Consider the following 23601-nt stretch of genomic DNA (forward strand, 5'->3'; position numbering starts at 1 on the left):
ATAAATATGAAGGCATGCCGGCTCGGACGTCACCCGGATCAACAAGGTCCGCGTCAGGTGTTGAGGAACCAGGGCACCCTGACGAAAAGTGGGCTACTGGAACAAGAAGGCATCGGTGGGCAAGAGACGAAAACAGGGCGTTGTTGGAATATATATATATATGTATATATATATATATTAGGGGTGCAACGATACTCGTATCGATATTGAACCGTTCGATACAGTGCTTTCGGTTCGGTACGCATATGTATCGAACAATACAACATTTGTAATTTATTTTATCAACTTTCCTTCTGACGATGCTGTCTGTGTTAGCGCTCAGTGAATCTGCGTTCGACTACTCCGCCTAGGCTGCACTGTCGAGCGCAGATCCACTGAGCGTTCAACACAGACAGCATTGTCAGAAGGAAGAGCGCAGGGCAAGCTAGCGAGACAGAAGTTAAGCTCTCCTTGCAACATGGCAAATTGAACCTCCCCCACCCTCATTCAGATCTGGCGTTTGGAATTATTTTGGTTTTCATGTGATGTATGACCCTGAAGGTAAGCGCGTCATGGACTAAAGTAAAACAGTATGTTGGATGTGCCACGCAATGCTCAATTACATGGGTGGGAACTAGTGTGTTAGCTCAGTTAGCTCGTTAACGTGTTGGCCGTCTAGCCCCATGCAGGGGTAGCTCGTTAACGGAGATTTGCCGTGTTGTGGCGTTAAGGCCATTTCAACGAGATTAACGCTGACAGCACTAGTGGGAACACAACGAATATGACTGCACATTTACGCCGACATCATCCTAGTGCAAAGACAAGTGGAAGCAGACAAAAACAACAAGCATGCATGCTACAAACTTTACCCGAGTCATTTAGACAGCCGTTAGCACAGGATTCTCCATATGGGGACCTGATATGTTTAATATTGTGGCGAGCTCAGACAAGGAGGAGACGGAGGTATCGTTTGGTCTTGCTTCCCGTGAGCTAGCCAGGGAGCACAGCCGTTTATTGACATTTGCAGAAGAACACTGCGCTAGCTAACTGCTCAGCGCGGCAATCGCACAGCAACAACAACACACAGAGCGCCCTCTGACCCCGGAAGGACACACCGTCGCAGCGAGAAGGCGTCACCCGTCACTATGGCACCATAAACAAAACATAACTGTACAAACAGAACCCCGAACAGCGCTGACCTGCTACATAGCCCCCACCTAAGGGGTCAGTCGTCCCCGACGACCCCATTGCCCCACACAAAGTCCTGCAAATGTCCAGGTGCCTCCTTTTGGCGCACCGGCCGGTCACGACCGGCGGGGGAAAAGTCACTCGGGTCAGAACATGGGGTGCCACCATCATCCCACTTCTGACACCAATGTGGCGAGCTCAGACAACGAGGAGACGGAGGTGTCTTTGGTCTTGCTTCCCGTGAGCTAGCCAGGGAGCACAGCCGTTTATTGACATCTGCAGAAGAACACTGCCGCTAGCTAACTGCTCAGCGCGGCAACCGCACAGCAACAACAACAACAACAACAACACACAGGGCGCCCTCTGACCCCGGAAGGACACACCGTCGCAGCGAGAGGGCGTCACCTGTCACTATGGCAACATAAACAAAACATAACTGTACAAACAGAACCCCGAACAGCCCTGACCCGCTACATAGCCCCCCACCTAAGGGGTCAGTCGTCCCCGACGACCCCATTGCCCCACACAAAGTCCTGCAAATGTCCAGGTGCCTCCTTTTGGCGCACCGGCCGGTCACGACCGGCGGGGGAAAAGTCACTCGGGTCAGAACATGGGGTGCCACCATCATCCCACTTCTGACACCAATGTGGCGAGCTCAGACAACGAGGAGACGGAGGTGTCTTTGGTCTTGCTTCCCGTGAGCTAGCCAGGGAGCACAGCCGTTTATTGACATCTGCAGAAGAACACTGCCGCTAGCTAACTGCTCAGCGCGGCAACCGCACAGCAACAACAACAACAACACACAGGGCGCCCTCTGACCCCGGAAGGACACACCGTCGCAGCGAGAGGGCGTCACCCATCACTATGGCAACATAAACAAAACATAACTGTACAAACAGAACCCCGAACAGCCCTGACCCGCTACAATATGCTGCTGAGAATATAGCCCAGAAGAAGCGGATAGTATAGCTTTTATTTTGGAAAGAGCCATTTCTCTGTAATAAACTCTCTTTTCCAAAGATGAGTGATTCCTCAGTCAGATACAGGGCTTGCAAAATCGCTAGCCCGAGGTCCCGGGGCTAGCGATTTTTCCAGTCGGGCTACCAAAATCTATCTCTGCCCTGCCCATCGGGCTATTGTAGGAAGGAAAAATATATGTCAATGCTTTTGCATTCTTTCGGAAATGTAGCTGGGTAATTATGTCATTGGCATCGGTGAGCCACTGTCAATATGTGACATATTGAAATCGCGTTTGAATTTGCGCTTGTTTTTTGCTTTCACTTTGCAATCGCGAACTGTGTATAGAGAGCGACAGCACTGATTGGTGAGTGATGATAATTTGCGCACCAATTCCTCTGACATCGTTTTATCAATCGTTAGCTTACTATGCAAACATGACAAGTGAAATCTCCCGCAGCAAGCTTAAACATATGAGAGGTTGATCACGCAGAGAATCGCTGAGCTTATGTGTGTAAAAGCAGCAGGATATATATTTTAGTTCTGCTGAGCCAAATAAGACAGGTCAGGGTGAAGAAGTGACAGCCAAAGAAAAGCTTACCACAAAACGGAGAAGTTATGACAAATCAGACTATAAGGCAAAAAGAAAGTGCAGCTTTATGGTTTCTTGGACAAAAGAATTTCTGTGGCTGCAATATGACGAGCTATATAACCGGGGCTGCACATAAGTGGTCCGCAGGTGCGCATTCACTGTCAAAATAAAAAACAATATAAGAAGTTGCAACGCGTGCTTGCATACATAAGATTTTCTGGAGGAGGACAGACATTTGTTTAGAACTCTTAAAGATGTCGAAGAAGCTCCTTTAAGCAATTACTTTGGTGTTCCTCCACCTCCAAAGAAATGTCAGAAGGAGTCCCAACCACAAAAGAAGCGCGTATTCTCGGAAAAGTGGTTGCAGGAGGTGAGCTGGCTTCAAACAAATGATGAACGCACAGAGATGTGGTGCGGAATGTGCCGTGAAAATCCCACTCTAGTGGACAAAAACAGCTTTTTATATGGACGCAAACGCGTGTTGCAACTTCTTATCTGGTGCGCGTCTTTTATTTTGACAGCGAATGCGCACATGCGGACCACTTATGTGCACCCGTGTAAATAACATAATGTTCTGCCGGGTGTGTTGTTGGTTTTCTCTCGATTTCTGAGTCGACAAGCGCCTTTGTTACTGGGACCAGTCATTTTAAGAAAGGCCCCCATTAGAACCCATGAGAAATGCAAGAAATGCATTATTGCTCAGTCTGCAATATCTTTCCCAGAACAAACACCAATTGCAAATAACATACTAAAAATAAACCTGAAAAATCTGTTTAGAACAGCTACTATGTTGCAAAGAGTGAACTACCACTGGCAAAATTTAGCAGTCTTTGCAAACTTCAAAAAGCAAATGGCCTCGATCTTGGTTCCACTTGTCTCTTACCCGTGACTTCAGTGGAAATTTCAAATTCAGGATCTGACACAGACGGATTCATGTCCTACACAGTTCTTACAAGTTCATAGAAATTTCTGTTCAATTAGAACCAAGTATTTGAGTTGATGATTGTAATTTTTATACAATGTTGTAATTTGTTTTTCAACAATTTTTTGATTAATGTTTTGTTTCCTTTACAATATTATACTTTAATGTATAATATTGTAAAGGAAACAAAACAGGAAACAAAACATCAATCAAAAAATTGCTCTCTTTTTTATTTGGGCCACTTACATTTATATTGGGCTACCAAAAACTGAAGAGTCCCTGCCCGAAGGGCTACCAGGGATTTTGAAATTTTGAGAGCCCTGAGATATATTTATTTTTTTAATTACTTTTGTTTCAGCAACATTAAATTTAAAAACTGTACTTTTGAGTTAAAATATATATTTATAATTTTAATAAATGACAAATTAAAAAGGCATGAACATTTTTTTTGTATCGAAAAAATATCGAACCATGACACCAAAGTATCGAATCGAACCGAACCGTGAATTTTGTGTATCGTTACACCCCTAATATATATATATATATATATATATATATATATATATACATATATATATATATATATATATATATATATATATATATATATATATATATATAAGACAAAAGTGCTTCTTATCCAGTTACTCAATTAATATATGGGATAATCAATAAATTATTTGATTACTTAAATAATTAATAGCTGCAGCCCTAGTTCACTTACTCCCCATGCAGCTTCTGTTTCTACCTGCTCATGTTTCTACAGTAGAATCACTGTGGCGATCACTTTGAAGTGTCTTTGTGCTGGTTGTCATCTTTGCTTTTTGTTGTCAGTTTTGTGTTCATACCAAAGCACTAAGAGAAAGATCATGTATGTTTCCTCATTAGGATAAGGATTTTTGTTAGTTTGTAGGACTGTAGCCTTGGTTTCTATCTCGCCTCTGTCAGTGCGCCCCAGGGTGGCTGTGGCTACAATGTAGCTGCCATCACCAGTGTGTGAATGTGTGTGTGAATGGGTGGATGACTGGATGTGTAAAGCGCTTTGGGGTCCTTAGGGACTGGTAAAGCGCTATATAAATACAGGCCATTTACCATTTACCACTGGTCTAGTTAATGGCAACAGAAATATGTGGCGGAAAAACACTTTGAGGCACAAACTGTATATGAAAGATGGTCATTGCCACACTGTATACATTGTTCCTTTTAAAGAAAACAAACAAAAAGCACTGATTGTCAAAACACAAGGTTGAAATGACTGAAACTGCAGAATGCTGCATGCTCAGTTCATAATGATTTCTCTGTCACAAGTTGTTAGTAAATAAGCAAACCCTACTTTATGCTACTCTCCGAGTCTGAAACAGACCCGAATTAACTTCACGGTGTATTCAGTAAAACTTGAAATTAGTGACTGAGCTCACAAAGTCAACAGGAAAGTGTTTACTAAGGTTAACAGCAAAGGCGCCGAGGGCTGTTTTTATATAGACCTCTATACTACCTGAGGTCTTGCAGACACTCTCTGGCTTTTAGAATGTCCATCTTCTAAGAGAGGTCATGGTCAGAATATAGCCTAACTATCAGATATTACCAGAGGGTCTTTGGAGTCTATGCTGGTGGTGAAGCGCTGCAGACAGAGCTTGTGCAGAGGCTCAATAGTACAGACATCCGGACCAGCAGATAGCAGGAAAAGTGCTATACAAATACAGGCCATTTACCATCTATTGTTAAATGGTAGTTATGAGACAATGCTTTTCAGCTGTTTTACAGGAAAATGAAAGTAATGTAATGAGTAATATAATGAACTACTTTCTCCTTTGAGTAACATAATGCATTATTTTTTAAGAAAAGTAATATGTGGGGACCAGTGTTGGGAAGGTTACTTTTAAAATGTATTCCATTACAGAATACATGCCCTAAAATGTATTCTGTAACGTATTCCGTTACGTTACTCAATGAGAGTAACGTATTCTGAATACTTTGGATTACTTAACATATTATCATGCATTTTACAACTACGTGAATGTACTATTGCTGTGTGATTTATTACTGTTACTGAAGGTCTGCGGCTCCGAACCCGTAGTAAAGGGACCTCTGACTAATACGGTTCCGTGTCGGGCTCGTAGCTGAAAAATAGCTTTACTTTGTTGTCTGGGTCAACTCTGCTTGCGAGAGACAGAGAGAGGCGTTGAAAGGCTGCTCCAACAGAACTTATTGTTTTCGGAGGAAAACACGAACACGGTGTACAGTCGAGTCTTAATAGCTTACTTACAACTGGGCTCATCAGGCTCTCTTCTTGGCTGCAGTGGTTATTATTATATTTACATGCTTCCAGCTCCCGTTTTTGCTCGATGACAACTCGTACCTTTCCACTCCCCTTTTTCTCCCTCCTCGCTCACAGACACATAACGGGTATGGCAGTCCATTCTCCCTGCAGCACGGACTACACTGCCCATGATGCTACATTCTTTAGAGCTGTAGCATTCTGCCTATTAGCTTAGCACAACAACAACAACAAAAAGGCGCTCTCTCACCCAGGAAACACGCAGAGCGAGAGCGTCACCCTGTAACCATGGCAACCGTAACACTGCCGCCTGGAACTACAGAACGTAGCTGTCAAACAAAACCAAACAGTCCTGACCCGTGACAATATGAAACAGGAAAGTACCGCAGTGTAATCCATTTATTTCAACAAAGTAACTGTATTCTAAACACCACCTTTTTAAACGGTAACTGTAACGGAATACAGTTACTCATATTTTGTATTTTAAATACGTAACGGTGGTACATGTATTCCGTTACTCCCCAACACTGGTGGGGACAGATGTCTAAAGAGGTATGATTTGAGCTGGGAGACATGGAAAACCTTGTGTACGTGCATATTGCAGGGTAACTTCGGGTGAGCAGAGACAGGATTAATCATTGCCTCGATTTCGAAGGGGGGCTAGTATCTTGATTTAGTGGCAGCTGTGCAGACGGGACTGTGTGCTGACCTTCTATTACTGGAAAGAGTGGTGGGTAGTAGCCCAGGGAGACCTCGAAGGGGAACAGGATGGGGGGCAAGGTAGTCGGGCAATTGTGGGCATATTCCATCATCTATTGTGAGGATTACCGTGTTTCAACCTGAGGGAGGCAGACCAGTCACAAAGTTAAGGAAAGGTGTGAGACCAGGGACACCCTGGAGTGGGAAGGGGTTTGAGCAGGCCTACAGGAGGGGAACTAGCAGACTTATTCTTCACACAGGTTAAATAGACTGAAACATACTCTCTAGCATCCCTAATTAGTGTGGGTCACCAAAAGAGATTGGAGGAGAGGTTGCAGGAAAGTGAGAATCCTCCTCCAATCATACGTGAGGGGGAAGAGACAGAGCCAGATGATTCCTGGACACCTCTGCCAGATCAGGAGAGGCAGTGATGGAGTTAGAGTGCTAATGGAATGGACAGAGTAACAGATTTTAGATGGTTCATGTGGAAGTCATTACTTCAACAGGAGATGCAATCCTTTCTCCAATCGATACAGGGGATGTGTAGTTGTAGCTAAGGATGGCCCAAAACTATGGCGTTATTTTTGTGCCTCTATTCTGAGCGCACGTAAATAATTTTTGCAAGTAAAAATATTGCATTTTAAGGAGAATATTTTGTGTGAAGAAAATTCATTGCTGCGTGCAAGAAATGTGTTTCAGTGTTTGCTACTATCCATATACATGCACAATTACAGCCCTCTCCCTCAGTTGTTGGCATTTGCTCTTGCTCAGATCTCTGCTCTGTGTGCTGACAGACATCTGTGGACCTGCTCTCAGAGTGTCGCTCCAGCTCTCAACATCTCTGCTCCCTGCACGCTCAACTCTTTCTGTACTCCGTTATAAATGTGCCACAAAACCAACCACTCACAGACTTGGATGCAAAAATTCTGATTGGTTGTTGTGGTCTCCAATTGGCTCGCTATTGACTGCATTCCGGAAACACTGTCCAAAGTTTAGCTAAAACCATTTTCGGTTAGCATGTTATTTTATTTTATTGTAAAATATATCATTTTTTTAAGACCATCGTTGGTTTTAATATATTTAAAACCAAACCACTCCACTGGATTTATCTACATTTCGCTCAAATTAAGCTTTTTTTCACTCAAAATAATTTTCTCCTCAAAATGCAACATTTGTTCTTGCAAAAATTATTTACGTGCGCTCAGAATAGAGGCACAAAAATAATGCCATACAAACGCTCTGTGTGATTACTAGAAAGGGACAGGGTTTGGGTTTGGTTCTAAGAGTGACATCGAGCAAGTGTTGACCATTTCAAACTGTGACCTGGATGGCACGAGGCTGAGTTTGGAAATAATACATTTTTGTGCCAGGGAGTTATCAATGAAACACTGCTCTACACCCAAATCAATAAGCGCTTGGACAGAGTGGGTCTTCCCATGAATCATGAGGTGCAGAGGACTGAGAGAGCCAGAGATTTTGCCCACCAGTACTTGTTCCTTTACAGGTGGGCGTAACCTTTTGGCCAAATAGGACAGGCGTAGATGTAATGACTCCTCTTGTTTAAAATGTGTAATAATTACTTTTTTGAATAATGACCCCAACACTGATCACAACAAAAAAGGCAAATGCCTTCAACATGCCCAAACATTTGACCACACAACATGCAATTAATTTGAACAGATGCAAGGTCTATGTTGTTTAGCAATGGTGGTGATGCTCAAAGCTGAGCCATGGAGAATCCGTAAGGAAATGAATCAATAAGTGATATTGACAATGCAATCAGTTGTTATCAATCATTATTAATGTCCATCCCTACTGATGTGTGTGTTTTTAGGCTATATAGTCTACTACAGTATTTGGTCATGATGGAATTTTGTTTGGCAGGTCCTGCAATCCCTGTTGGAGTGGATGTTCAGGTGGAGAGCTTGGACAGCATCTCTGAAGTTGATATGGTAAGCTGGCTACACACCACAAAGAGCAAAGAGGCAGCCCTGTTACCAAGGTGGTGAGCTGAGGTTGGGTGAAAGAAAACATGTGAAACAACTTATGAAAAGAGAGAAACAACCATGTTATCCCTTATGTAAAAGATCTATCCATGAAAATCAGGAGAATGTTCTCCAAGCACGACATCCCAGTACACTTCAGACCTAGCCACACCATCAGACAAAAACTGGTTCATCCCAAGGAGAAAACTTGAACATAAGCTAAAACCAAACATAAACATAACATATATGGTTTGAAAGAAAACATTAAATATGAAAACAGAAATGAAACATAGTCTACATACAAATTTAATATGAGGTCAGCAAGTACAATGTAGGTGTATTGTGTTAGGATCAGAAATTAATACTTTTAAAACAATAAAATTGCTGTAAAATTGATTTCTGCCAACATAAAAAACAATAGAAAATCAAGATAGATATGGGTTGCAGAGGGGTGTATCATTGAACAACCATTAGAATATAGAGTTTTCCGAGATCTACTTTAAAACCAGTGTTGGTTACTCCCTTACACTTTAAACTTTTGCTTTGGTATGATAAATACCTTGTGGGTTCATGTATAAGAGGATATTAAAGAAATTGAGTCAATCACTTTGTTACTGTTTGTTAGTGTTGTTGTTTCTCTATTAGTATGCCTGAGATATACATCTTACCATAAAACTTGGAAATATATTTTTTCTTTTTTTTCCTTTGGTGCCAATGATATTTTTAACACAAAAGCAACAGAGGGATTGGAATGCCTGTAGCTTTCTCAATTTGATTATTTAATGAGAAAATTGGCATGGCTTGATGAGTGCAATTGGTACATTAGAATTTGGTAAATGTTTGTGTTTCGTTCACTCAGTCACTACATAATCTCCACATTTACAGTCTTTTAATTACACTCTTTAACTCCACCAGGACTTCACCATGACCTTGTATCTGAGACATTACTGGAAGGATGACCGTCTGTCCTTCACCAGCAGCACCAACAAGAGTATGACGTTTGATGGCCGTTTGGTGAAGAAGATTTGGGTCCCTGATGTCTTCTTTGTCCACTCTAAGAGATCCTTTATCCACGATACGACTACTGACAATATCATGCTCCGGGTCTTTCCTGATGGACATGTGCTTTACAGCCTGAGGTCTGTAGAATCTCTGCATCTGATTTATTGACAGATCAATATTTGAATCAGCCTCCAATTGTATTTTTTAATTGAATTATTCAAATTATTCCTCTCCAAGTTTCTTGAAAAGCGATCTGGAAGCTTTTGCAATTTTCCTTTCAAACATCAATAGATCTCATTGGTGGAGTAATTATGCCTCAGGTTAATTAAAATCTTAGGTGGGCATTTAAACAGGGAACATGTCCTGGATGGCCGGCCAGGTTTCACCATAATTTCACAAAAATTGCATAAAAATTATATAATTTGCTTTTTAGTCAGTTTTTAATCATGGTCACTTTGCTTTCAACTCATAATGTACCTCCAAAAGCTACTTCATCAGACAGAAGTTATAAAGTAAACCAGGATTTCTAAGCATGAGATTTTCAGACCATATCTGATTCCACACTACTCACTTTTAAGGTTTCGAGGATTCAGCGGATTTCCTTTAAATCCATCCATCCATCTTCTTCCGCTTATCTGGGGCTTGGGTCGCAGAGGCAGCAGCCTAAGGAGTGGAGTCTAGACCTCCTTCTCCCCTGCCACCTCCTCTAGCTTTTCTGGGGAAACAGTAAGGTGCTCCCATGTCAGCTGAGAGACATAATCTCTCCAGTGTGTCCTGGATCTGCCCCGGGACCTCCTCCAGGTAGGACATGCTGAAACACCTCACCCAGGAGGCACCCAGGAGGCATCCTGGTCAGATGCCCGAACCACCTCAACTGGCTGCTTTTAATGTAGAGGTGCAGCAGCTCTATTCTGAGCCCCTCCTAGATGGCCAAACCTCTTAACCTATCTCTAAGGGAGAGCCACCCTTCAGAGAAACTGCTCTGAAACTGCAATGCTTGTATTCACAATTCCATTCTTTCAGTCACTACCCAAAGCTTGTGAGGGTAGGTAGGTAGACCAACCACTAAATTAAAAGCTTCACTTTTACACTTCACCATGACAAACCACTCCAGTGCCAGTTGGAGGCCATCACCTGATGAAGCCAACAGAACCACATCATCTGCAAAAAGCAGAGATGAGATTCTGAGACCACCCAAGTGGAAGCTTTCCGTCACTTGGCTATGCCTAGAAATTCTGTCCATAAAAATTCTGTCCAACACCCACTGGAAATGAGTGGGTGCGGGGCCAGCTATCTGGATCAAGGTCTTGGGCTAGAAACCCCATACTCCTGAAGCATCCCCAAAGGACACACAGAGGAACATGGTCAAATGCCTTCTCCAAGTTTACAAAACACATATGGACTGTTTGGGCAAACTCTCATGCCCCCTCGATTATCCTCGAGAGGGCAAAGAGCTCGTCCAGTGTTCCACGCCCGTGGCAAAACCTGGATTGTTCCTCCTGTATCCGAGTTTCGACTAACGGACGGACTCTCCTTTCCAGCACCCTGGCATAGACTTTACGGGGGAGGTTGAGGAGTGTGATCCCCCTATAGTGGAGCACACCATCCGGTCCCCTTTCTTGAAGATGGGAACCATCAGACTGCCAATCCAGAGGTACCGACCCTAATCTCCACGCAACATTGTAGAGGCGTGCCAACCAAGACAGCCCTACAACATCCACAGCCTTCAGGAACTCAGGACAAACCTCGTCCACTCTTGGGGCCCTGCCACCAAGGAGTTGTTTAACTGCCTCATTGACCTCATCCCCAGAGATAGGCAAGTCGTCCCCCCTCTTCCCCAGATTCTGCTTCCTCTAGGGAAGACATGTCAGAGGGATTAAGGAGGTCCTTGAAGTATTCCTTCCACCACCTAACAATGTCCTCAGTCAAAGTCAGCAGCATTCCACCCGCAATATATACAGTGCAGGTACATCACCGCTTTCCTCTTCTGAGTCGCCTGATGGTTTGCCAGAATCACTTCAAGGCAGTGCAAAGGTGTTTTTCCATGGTCTCTCCATACTTCCACCACACTCAAGTTTTGCTTCAGCCACTGTCCGAGCCGCGTCCCGCTTAGCCTGTTGGTACGTATCGGCTGCCTCCCAAGTCCCACAGGCTAACCAAGCCTGATAGGACTCCTTCTACGGTTCCCTTCACCTGTGGTTCCCACTATCTGGTTGGGAGTTACCACCATGACAGGCCCCAATCACCTTGCGACCGCAACTCAGTGCAGTTGAGATTGGCTGGACATGGTAAATGGTAAATGGACTGATTCTTACATACAACATGCCACAGTCACACCCACACACTTTCTCTAAACTTAGTGCTGTCTAACCACATTCACACTCCGATGGATGCATCGTAGAGCAACTTGGGGTTAGTATGTTGCCCAAGGATACTTGACATGCAGACTGGAGGAGCCAGGAATTGAACCACCAACCTTCCAATCAGTAGGTGACCTGCTCTACCTCCTGAGCTGCAGCCACCCAAAAAACATGTGAGGCATTCCCAGCACACCCTCACTATATTTTTAGGCGCACCAGGTCTACCCAGTATCTTCCAGCGCCACCTTATCCACTTAAATGGTGATCAGTTGACAGCTCAGCAACTCTCTTCACCCGACTGTCCAGAACATATGGCTGCAGATCTGATGATACGATTACAAAATTGATCATTGACCTGCGGCCTAAAGTGTCCTGGTGCCATGTGCACTTATGGACACCCTTATGTTCTAACATGGTGTTCATTATGGACAAACACAGAAGCACAGAAATCCAATAACAGAACACGACTTGGGTTCAGATCTGGTTGGCCGTTCATGCCCCTCCAGGTCTTACTGTCGTTGCCCACATGAGTGTTGAAGTCTCCCAGTAGGACAACAGAGTCCCCAGGTGGAGCACCCTTAAGCACAGGCCGGGTACTCTTAACCATCTTTCAGCACATAAATGCAGACAACAGTCAGGACCCATTCCTCAACCAACCCGACAACAAACCCTCTCGTCCACTGGGAAAAAACCCCAACATACAGGCAGCAAGCCTGTATGTTGGGTGTAGGATACCCACCCCAGCCCGCTGCCTCTCACCAAGGGTAACTCCAGATTGAGACAGTCAAGCCCCTCTCCAGGAGTTTGGTTCCAGAGAGGTGATATGCCATGTCCCAGTTGCTAATTTCAATAGCTGGGGGATCAGTCAGCCAGGGTATCTGCCCCTGGCCAGTGCCCAGCACACATTGCACCCAAATCCTATGGCTCCTCCTGTGGGTGGTGGGCCTATAGGAGGGTGGTCCCATGTCCCCTTTTCAGACTGCCGAGCCAGGCCCCATGGACTAAGGCCCACTTGCCCTTGCCACCCTCCCTGGGCTTGGCTCCTGGGACACACAAACCCGTTGACCATGATATGGTAGCGATTCACAAAGTGGCTTTTAAATAGTCCCAGTTGCATCATATAATGGCATGGTAAAACACTTCATGCACTTCATTACCACAAACAGGAAATCCAAATTGGAGCTGGACATAAAGTCATTTAGAATGAAAGTTTTATTCGATATGGATCTTGGGCTGGTTAGCACCAGCTTGGCTGGAAGGGCCATGTGATGTGATAAGGGTTTTTACAACAGAGGGCTAAGGGGTCCGGGCCACTGTGCCATATGCCACCATGTTTCACTGTTTGCCTGGCAGGGGCACCGCCGGGAGGAATTTCAAAGTCAGCAGCTGAGCCCATAGGGCAATGTTCCCTCTAATTTTTCATGTTTCTGAGCGAACACACAAATTCCCGGAGCGGTCCCTTGGACCACTGTGGTCACGCCAGCATCGAATCCATCCAAGTTACATGGTTTATTAAAATAATCAAATTACAGCATTTACATTTATGTTAGACTACTTTTAATTAACTGCTTTAGCCCACTTATAATGAAAATATAAATATATATATGCATTTTTATTTTATTTTTTTAAAGCTCTGACTTGTATTATGAGTATGAGCCTGTGGTCTGGGAGAGAGTCCTGTAACTCTCTGTCTGCAAAATACAGTATATAATGACCATCCATCCATCCATCCATTCACTCCCGCTTATCCTTTACAGGGTCGCGGGGGGCGCTTGAGCCTATCCCAGCTGTCATAGGGCGAGAGGCGGGGTACACCCTGGACAGGTTGCCAGTCTGTCGCAGGGCCTATATAATGACCAATGTTGGGCAATTTAATTATATAGTTACTTCTTCAAAAAAGTAACTGAGTTTTGCAAACAACAAAGTTTTTTGCAGCTGTTTACCTAAAAATGCAGCCAAGGCGTTTTTTTAAATAAACATTTCAAACTATTTACAGAACAATCAGGTGTTTTGCATCAAATTTGATGCCACACAAATTATTTGTGCCACTCTAAAAACTAATTTCTGTCCACTATGAGATAAAGGAGAACAACAGCCTGAGACCTGCAGGCCTGACAACAGGAGATGTATCACTGCTGTAACACCTGTAGCACTCAGTGTCGCCTCATGGTTCTGACACACACAACAAAACTACTGACTACACTACACACTAACTACACAAGATTTGTGCTAAACGTTGCAAATCTCTCACATCTCAAAACACCGCCGTCACTCCTAAAACTTCCCCCCTTCCTAAACAACTAAATGCCATGTTGCCATTAGGGCTGCCACAAACGATTATTTTGATAGTCGACTAGTCACCGATTAATTTTGCGATTAGTCGACTAATCAGGTCATGCATCCATTGGACGTAAAATTTACAACTTATTGAACCAGCATGCATCTGTCTTATATAACTATCCTTAGCTTACAGCTTTAAGTGTTTAAGGTATGTGCTAACTAAAAATAAAGACAAGATGGTACTTTATTAAATTTTAATGAAATTTGCAGATTGTTTCGGTGAAGTTTAATAAACTCCTTGATATCTAAACTATAACGGGACACCGGAGTAAATTCTTGAGCATCTCACACTTCTGATAATCAGCTGTCTGCTTGACGTTTATTCAGCTGTGTAAAAACTATAACTTTAATCTCAGCCAAACCGATTTACTCAGGAACAAATAAAATACTAAAAAAAGCCAAAAAAATAAAATTTTTAAGTTATCTAAGTGACTTATATATCATGTTTAACTGAGTAGCGAAAGACGGCGGTGGGTTTGAAAATGATTTGCCGGGAGTCCGATGTTCTCACAGCTCTAGTGAGCCTAGCCCCCGGCTAGCTATCGAGCTAGTGGGTAACAGACGTCTCCGAAAACGTCGGAGCGCTTTTGAAAATATGCGGTGTCTTGATAAACTGAGCAGATATTTGAGGTTTACACAGTTACATTCTCGCCTGAACATATGTTAAATGTTTATTTTGTGACCCAGAAAGAATAATAAGAGTAATATTATAACTAACTAGCCGCCGCCATTGTTGGAAACTGAGCAGGGCCGCGCTATGAATTCTGGGACAGAGCTACTTCTTCTTCTTCTGGGGTTTAACGGAAGCTGGTATCCTTGTACATGCAGTGCTGCCATCTTCTGTTTCAGTCCGTTATTACACTCTTAAATCCTGCTACTTATTCCTGCGTCTGTTGTGATCTTACAAAGCTTCAAACGATTAACTCAGTCGTCGACGATTTTGATAGTCGACGTAATTGTGACTAGTCGACTAATCGTGGCAGCCCTAGTTGCCATATCATTTTTTGATTGGTCGACATGGTACATTTTTCGACCAATAGGAAAGGGTGGGGGTTTTTTGGTTTTGGTTTTGCTCACAGGCGGAGAGTGCTTTCGAGCATTTTCCTTATAAAACGCCGTTTTTACCGTTTCTTCCCGCAGTAAATATAAACAACGATAGTATTCAGGAAGAAAACCAAACATTGCATATATTTTTATCATAACTCTGGTTTTACATGTGCGCAAGCGCACAGCTTAAAGCATAGGAGTCAAACTCTGGCCCGTGGGCCAAATTTGGCCCGCAGCCTAATTACATTTGGCCCGCAAAGCCATACCAAATTACTATTAGAGCTGGCCTACTGGTATTATACAGCTAATATATATATTATTTAGTATTAAGCTTTGCTTGTTCCATATTCAATTTTTCAGCAAAACTTGTTTGAGTCCATAAGAAAAGATTCATTCTTATATCTAGAGGAAGATTTTTTTTTCAATAAATATTAATGTTAGCCCGCGACTTTGTTCCAGTTTTGAATTTTGGCCCACTGTGTATTTGAGTTTGACACCCCTGGCTTAGAGGGAACATTGCCATTGGGATAGGTTGGAGGAAAGTGTATCTGGGCACAAGGGAGTGGCAGTGGATTAGTTGGATTAGCTGACAAGGCCAATCAGATCCATCTTCCTCAAGGTGAAACAGGCCTGAAAAGTAGTGAGCAGAGGGGGGCTCATGTTAATCCACCCTGCTTCCAACAATCGAAAGGGATATTTGCTTTATAAGTAAATATATTTCCTTATATTACTGATTCATATTATATACTAAAACAAGTCACAGTGCAACTAATAAAGGCTGCTGTAATTGTATCACAAAGTCTCTTGATGCATGCTCAATCATCCAGGTAAATGAATCCCCAAAAGTTGATTCTGTTCAACTGGGTGTAGCGTTTTCAGAGGGAGAAACGTTTCGTCACTCATCCAAGTGACTTCTTCAGCCTCTGGAGTTGTTTGTCATCAGCATCACATGATTATTGGTCCACATGCAGTAGACTTTTTGGGTGCAAAAGAAAGAAAAAAATCTAGTAATCGCAGGAAAAATTCAACAGAATGCACTACAACAACAACAAAAAAACTTAGTGGAGAAACATGAAAAAGCAAACTTCAAATAAAGCAAACTGAGGTTGGCAAACAACCTCCCCAAAGGAGACAATATAAAACAATATATACACTTAGACTCCGCGGGGGTCTAAGTGTTAAAAACAAGACTGAAAATGAGAAACAATTGGCAGTTGTGTTATAATCATAGTAACAAATCATATTCTATGTGTTCTATACTCTGTCATTAAAAGATACACCCTGTGTTAACTGAGATGTACCATAGCACTGTGACTTGTGATTCCTAAATTTTAAATTTCCTGCTGGTCTGTAACATCAATTGTAACTGAATAATACACATACACTGACTGGCCAATTCGTTTGGCAAATCATTAATGCAAATATCATTCAGTCACATGGTCCAACATGATGCATTTACTAATATTCTAATATATGTTCATGACACAGTGAGGTTTCCCACGTGGTGTGGGAGTTGGTGACTTATGGCTGGCTTATTGATGCCAGAGATCAGAAAAGAATGGCTAAACTGCTTTAAGAAGATAAGATAAGATAAGATAAGATAAGATAAGATAAGATAAGATAAGATAAGATAAGATAAGATAAGAAGATAAGAAGAACTTTATTGTCATTGTAGTTATACAACAAAATTTGTTTGGTAGCTCACAGAGGCCAGCAGCAATAAAACAAGAAGCAGCATAGTAATAAATAACCATAGTAAAAGTATAAGATATAAAGTAAAAGGAAGGCACTTAGCACAGTAAATAACAAAGAAAATATAATAGTATTTACAATATAACAAACAGTATAAGATAATATAACAGTATTTACAATGTGGTAGTTGAGTGCAAACATGAATGTCCCATAAAGTGTCTAAAATAATACGTATAACAGTATTTACAGTGTGGTAATTTAGTGCAAACATTAAACATTAACGCCCAGTAAATGACTTTTTACATTAGCAGCAGACATGATATGGGGTAAAAGAGAGAGAGTTAGCTATTGTGTGTTGGGGGAGGGGTGACACAGGCTCCAGCTCTGGGGAAAAAGCTGTTCTTTAGTCTGTTTGTGTGGGTTCTGATTGCCCCATATATCTTCCCCGATGGGAGGGGTACAAAAAGTCTGTGACCTGGATGGGTTGGGTCCTTGATGATGCAGCTAGCTCGCTTCTGTAAACGGCTAGCATATACAGTGTCAAAATTCAGGAGTTTGGTTCCAATGATCCCCTTGGCAGTTTTAAACTAATAGAAAGGCAACAGTAACTCTTGTTGCCACTTTTTAAAACCAAGGTATGCAGCAGAGCATCTCTGAACACTCCACATTGTACCTTAAAGCAGATTAGCTATATCGGCAGAATATCGCACTGGTGTCTTCAAGTGCCGGACTTGTAAACTAAGAACAGGAAACAGAGGCTACAAAAACATTTCTCGGTCTGATGAGTCTTGATTTCTCTTGTTACATTTGCACTGTAGAATTTGGCATAAACAACATGAATCTACCCAGCATTATATCAGCAATAGAAGCTGCCAGCAGTGGTGTAATGTGTGGGGGATATTTTCATGATGCTCTCTGGGGCACTTAGTATCAATTGAGCAGCATTTAAATTTCACAGCCTGCCTGAGTATTGCTGCTGATCATATTCATCTCATTACAATTATACTATGCCCATCTTCTAATGGCTGCTTCCAGCAGGTAACACATCATGTCACAAAGCCCAGATAATCTCAAACTGGTTTCTTGAACATGACGATGAGTTCACTGTACTAAAATGGCCTCCATAGTCACCTCATCTCAATTCAATAGAGCATGTGATGGAATGGATATCATGGATATATAGCTGACAAATGTAATCATGTCAATATGTGGACCAAAAGTCTGCAATGTTTCCAGCACCTTGTAGAATTTATGCAACATAGAATTAAGATATTTCTGAAGAGGTCCAACCCAGCTAATGATGTGGTACATGAAGGGGCACAAATTATATCTGTATTATAATTCATTCCACAGAAATATGAAATATGCTGTGATGACAACCAAACTCTAATCCTGGTTCTGACCGTGTCACTGTGAGGGTCTTTTCCACTTGTCTTCTGATAAATTGATATTCTTCATTTTGTCACATGTGAATTTACAGTGTGCACTACTCTCACTGTGTCCCTCTATTGGTGCATTGTTTGCTCACAGAGTAACAGTAACAGCAGCCTGTAACATGGACTTCAGTCGCTTTCCTCTGGATTCTCAAACCTGTTCACTGGAGCTGGAGAGTTGTAAGTAAATTTCATCTGATGATAAAATGGTGCACATATCAAGTATTTCATTATTATTAGTAAATATCAATATATTATCTTCTTTTTAAATTGTATTGTCTACCATGTACTCTGCTATTTCTTTGTTTTGTTTTTTGTAACAGTTCCTCTATATTTGAACTTTTCTCCATACATGTTAGGAGAATTGCAGTTAAACCAGTATAAAACTGACAGACCATCATCTTGATGCATCAGCAGAGGTGGCAAAAGTGCAGACAGGGTTACAAAGTACTCCAGTAAAAGTTGAAGTACTGATTCAAATTCTTTACTCAAGTAAAAGTCAAAAGTAAAAAGCAAAGAAACAGACTCTGAAATGTGCTCAGAAGAAAGTAAAAGTAGATCTTTTTGAAAACATTTGCCCCAGCTGTTTTTTATGTAAAGCCAACTGAACCTCGTGCTATATTAATGTAATGTAATATACTCAGCAAGCAAGCAGAGTAAAAAAAAGGGTGAATTTTTAAAAGTAGCTCTATTTTCTGTTACCTCAGTCTGAGGAAAAGAATCAAAACTTTTCTTGGTGTACAGGCTGTGATCAGCTGCCATGCTAATACCAACTTTATGTAGCAAAACTACATAAAGTTGGTGAACCACATTCACTGAATTCATCTAAGCATCATATACTTAAATTCAAATTAATGTCTGCTCCCCATTATGCAACCCATAGCCACTGTGCACCAGTCTAACACAATGTTCTTCACTTTAAATCCATTCCAATATGGCAAATTAAACTTCAGAGTGTTTTTGCAACCTTTTAAATAACACAAAATCGTTAAACACCTCAATTTGTTTAGCAAGACTTTTCAGTATATCAAAAATATCAAAAGACATAACTTCACATCATATGCTTCCTTTATTTTTTCAGCTTATCAAATTCCTACTGTGCAGTCCTTACCTTTAAATATCACCTCTCTTCTTCCTCTCCTGTCCTGTCAGCCTCATTTTTCTATGTATGGATTAGCTCGTACTCGCTCGTACTCTTTTCTCTCCTTGGACCATTAAGAAGCTAGCAGACTCAGTGTGCAACAAACTGCACACAAACAGTTTGTATGTATGTATATTTGTTGACCTCATAGAAATGCTACATTTGAAGTTGCCGTTTAAAAAAATGTTACTGACTTTATGCTAACAATTGAGCTGTGAGGTCAGGTCCTTGATCATTAACATGCAAATTGTCATGAACATTGATCAAAAACCACTGATCAAAGCCCATTGATCATTGGCCATGAGTACCATTCACATTGTTCCTTCAGTGGGCTGGTTTCAGTCATTATGCAAATGTACTGTTTATAAGATTGGGGAAACCTGCAGTCAGCTGAGACTGAAGAAGTCACTTGGAGGAGTGACGAAACGTTTCTCCCACTGAAAACGCTACGTCCAGATGAACAGAATCAACTTTTTGGGATTTACTTACTTGGATGATTGAGCATGCATCAAGACATCCTATACACCTGCACACAACCACAAGTGGATAAACAGCTGATTCAGTGCTCCACAACCAGGATGTGGAACATTGGTTCTCCTGGATATAAAGTTAGACTAATGGAAAGATTCTCCATAACGACCTATGCCAGTGGTTCTCAAACTTTTCACAATGAGTACCACCTCATAAAATATATGGCTCTTAAAGTACCACCCTTATGACCGACATTAAAGTACAGTAGTATAGGCCTATTTAACCCTTGTATGGTGTTCGGGTCTGTGAGACCCGTGTTCAGTTTTTTTCAAAAGAAAAATTAAACAATTAATTATTTTTTCACGTGTAAATGTGTTGTGTCTTTCCACTCACTCCACTTGATTATAACTGATTTATTTATAACATTTTATATAAAAGAAAAACGAGAAGCACATTAATTCATAAATGTGATCTAACAAAGGTAAAGGGAAAAAATTAACCATGTTTGCTGTTCATATGTCTTGTAATTGGGATGAAGTAAACATCTGTTGAGTAATTTAACATAAAATTGTTTGATAGTGTTAATTTGGAAAGCCAAAACTGTAGCGGGTCCACCAGACCCATGAACACTGGCTGAGTAACAAAAATACGAACACCACACAAGGGTTAACACCACATACTGTTTACCCAAGGCAATTTTATTTCTTATATGAATGTTATTCATTTTAACTGTCATAAACAGGATGTGAAAAGTGATAATAATAACAACTGTACTGCATTAAAACATTCACAGCAGGTGGGATATGCAATCTTTAAGTGATGACATATGAACCCTGCTTCCATGTCCAAACTATTCTACATTTATTAAGGCTGTTGTGTTTTTAACATGTTTTAATGTTTTGAATTTTGTTCTAATTATTTAGAACAAGCCCCTAAAAAAAGTTGGTGATCACTGTCATCCTCTCTTGGTTTTAATCATCACTATTCATTTTAAAGCTCTATTCATTGTAAAACCTTACAATGTAACTACAGCCCAGCCCATGCAGCAGTATATTAATGACTAACCTTGTATTGTGGATGGATTATCTCAGTTGTTCTCCTGACTGAAGTTTGGTCCATTTAAATCATCCCGACATGCAATTGCATTTGTCCTTAACCATCGGGAACCTTCACGTTAACTTTTATCGAGTGGAAAAAGGTTAGCGTTCATCCTCCAGCTTCACTGTGTTTATGTTATGCTAACTATAGCTGTGTAGCTAGCCACATCATTATATACCGGCTAGCCCAACTTCAGTAACCCTGCAAACGCTTTTGCTGTTTAGTTTTCTGTCTTCATTTATGTTGGAAGTGATAGCAGAGCTGTACATTTTAATTTTTGCTGTGGCGGTTAAGCTGCCGGATTTTTGGCTTCACGACCCTCCTTCATAGTTTGTGTACGTCGAAACTCAGTTTGCTCAGTTTGCTCGTCGTGGTGTTTCAGCCAACGACACAAAATGTGGTGGCCTTGCTGGATCCGCTGTCCACCCGCCATGTGATGACCCTCCTCTGGGATCTCTCCAGCCAAGGAAAATACACCGCGCTCAGTACATCGCTACTGCGGTGCTACTCCCTTTCTCACATAGAGCAGGCCGTGAAACTCCTCTCTCTCTCGGGCCTGGGTGATGGTGCCACTCTCGAGCTCATGGAGAGCACGCTGTCCTTGCTAGGAGTAGATGACGGCGGATTCCTGTTCACTCACGTCTTTCTCCGATAGTTGCTGGTGCGAGGTGGCCTCGCCAGCTGGGTGCGAAGGATTAACGCCCTCTCGCAGAAGAAGTGGATCGCATCCTGACCCACTGACGGTATCTCCCGCACCCCTACCGATTCTCCCGGGAGCCTCCGACTCATTGATGGTGGCTGGGATCGCAGCACCGCGGAAAAGGGCAGTGTTTTTACCGTCAGCGTGACAGCACCATGGCACCTTTGCAGTTTTAAGGCCCAGGGAAACGAGCCTGCCAGCACTCTGTAGTCTGGCTGTGACCTTTTCTTTTTACTATTTAATCGTAAAAAAAATGGAGATTTCCCGCGTACCACCAGAGAGAGCCCAAGTACCACTAGTGGTACGCATACCACCATTTGAGAAAGACTGGCCTATGCCATTATGGTGCCGAGTGCACTTACAGACACTCTTATGCTTGAATGTGGACAAACTGTGGCTGTCAAAGAATTCCAACAACAACACACCTCTCTGGTTCAGATTGGACCAGAACAGTGCCAATCACACCCCCCAAGGTTGCACTGTCATTGCTGACGTGAGCACTGACATTTCCCAGTAGAACAATGGAGCACCACACCCTGAAATTACAAGAAGGCTTGGTACACTGAACTGTCATTTGGCAGATAATTACAGAGAACAGTCATTCCTAGGTTACCAGAACTGAGGCCATAGGGAAGGAAAGTAGGATTTGGTGTAAGATCAGTTGCAGTGGTGCTGTGTGGGGAAAATAATCACTTAAAAATAAGTCAATAATTTGTATTATGAGTTCTAATAGAATTTGATTTATGAACAGACTGTGATTAGCTGACCTGTGTTGCTTTGAGATACTGTGCTCGGTGGGACAAAAATGCAACTAGAACATGCTGGAGGTATTAAAGGTATTGCGCTACAGTAGTTTGAATGATATTATTCCAGTATGCTCCAATTTGTTCAGCTAAATGGAGAAATCTTCCTCATACAGTAAGGTTCATTTTGGAGTTCCACACGGTATTGTGTTGGTAATTTAATTTGTTTCAATTTATATTATTCACACCTCCCTCAGGCAATATTCTTAAAAGTCATAGCATACATTTTTCTCAGAAGAGAATTAAAGGGTGAGCTGTGCTACTAGGCGCACATGTCATATTTACCATCAACTACAGGTTGAGGCATCTGACAGTCTGTATTATTTTGAAACACCATTACTCCTGCATCATTTTTTTCCTCTAACCTCTTTGTGTGTGTGTGTGTGTGTGTGTGTGTGTGTGTGTGTGTGTGTGTGTGTGTGTGTGTGTGTGTGTGTGTGTAAGGTTTGTGAGGTTATACCCGTAATCTACATAAGATAAGCACACCCCTAAAAACATTGTGTACGCTAGCTTAGATAAACACCAGGTAGTGTGGTAACTTATGCTGTACAAACAACTCAACAACATGCTGTGTGACAAACATGCATGAAAGTCTGCACCAGTTTCCAGAGCCACCATGGAGATCTAGTGTAAGTCATCCAGCATATCCCAGTCCCTGGACATAGTAATGGCACCCAGAGAGAAGGTCCCAGAACACCACAGAAGCCGGGGGACTGCGAACAAATCCGAAGCCCAAGTGGGGCACTGGACAACACAACCCAGGCATCACGGCCCACCCCAAGAGGTGCAAAACAACCAGCCTGAAAAGGGCTGAACCCCAAACTCCCAGACGCCTACCAATCCCAGGAGCAAGAGGCACCCACCCAAACCCAGAGAGCCAGGTGAAGGGAGAGGACAGTGGGCAGGGAGGGCAC

The 23601-nt window shown here is 42.2% G+C and overlaps 1 protein-coding gene across 1 annotated transcript in view; it reads left to right on the top strand.

Annotated features, from left to right (window-relative positions):
* Positions 1-23601, top strand: part of gabrr2a (gamma-aminobutyric acid type A receptor subunit rho2a) — a 76975-nt gene that overhangs the window by 36766 nt on the left and 16608 nt on the right. The window contains exons 3-5 of the mRNA XM_085441221.1: positions 8500-8567; positions 9516-9739; positions 18572-18654. Coding sequence (XP_085297347.1) covers positions 8500-8567; positions 9516-9739; positions 18572-18654 — 375 coding nt within the window. The remainder of the gene's footprint in view (positions 1-8499; positions 8568-9515; positions 9740-18571; positions 18655-23601) is intronic.

This window comes from Copadichromis virginalis, linkage group LG19 (assembly GCF_057382275.1).
Source record: "Copadichromis virginalis isolate Kocher_CV1m ecotype Utaka linkage group LG19, C_Virginalis_male_GT1.1, whole genome shotgun sequence".
In the NCBI taxonomy this organism is placed as follows: domain Eukaryota; kingdom Metazoa; phylum Chordata; class Actinopteri; order Cichliformes; family Cichlidae; genus Copadichromis; species Copadichromis virginalis.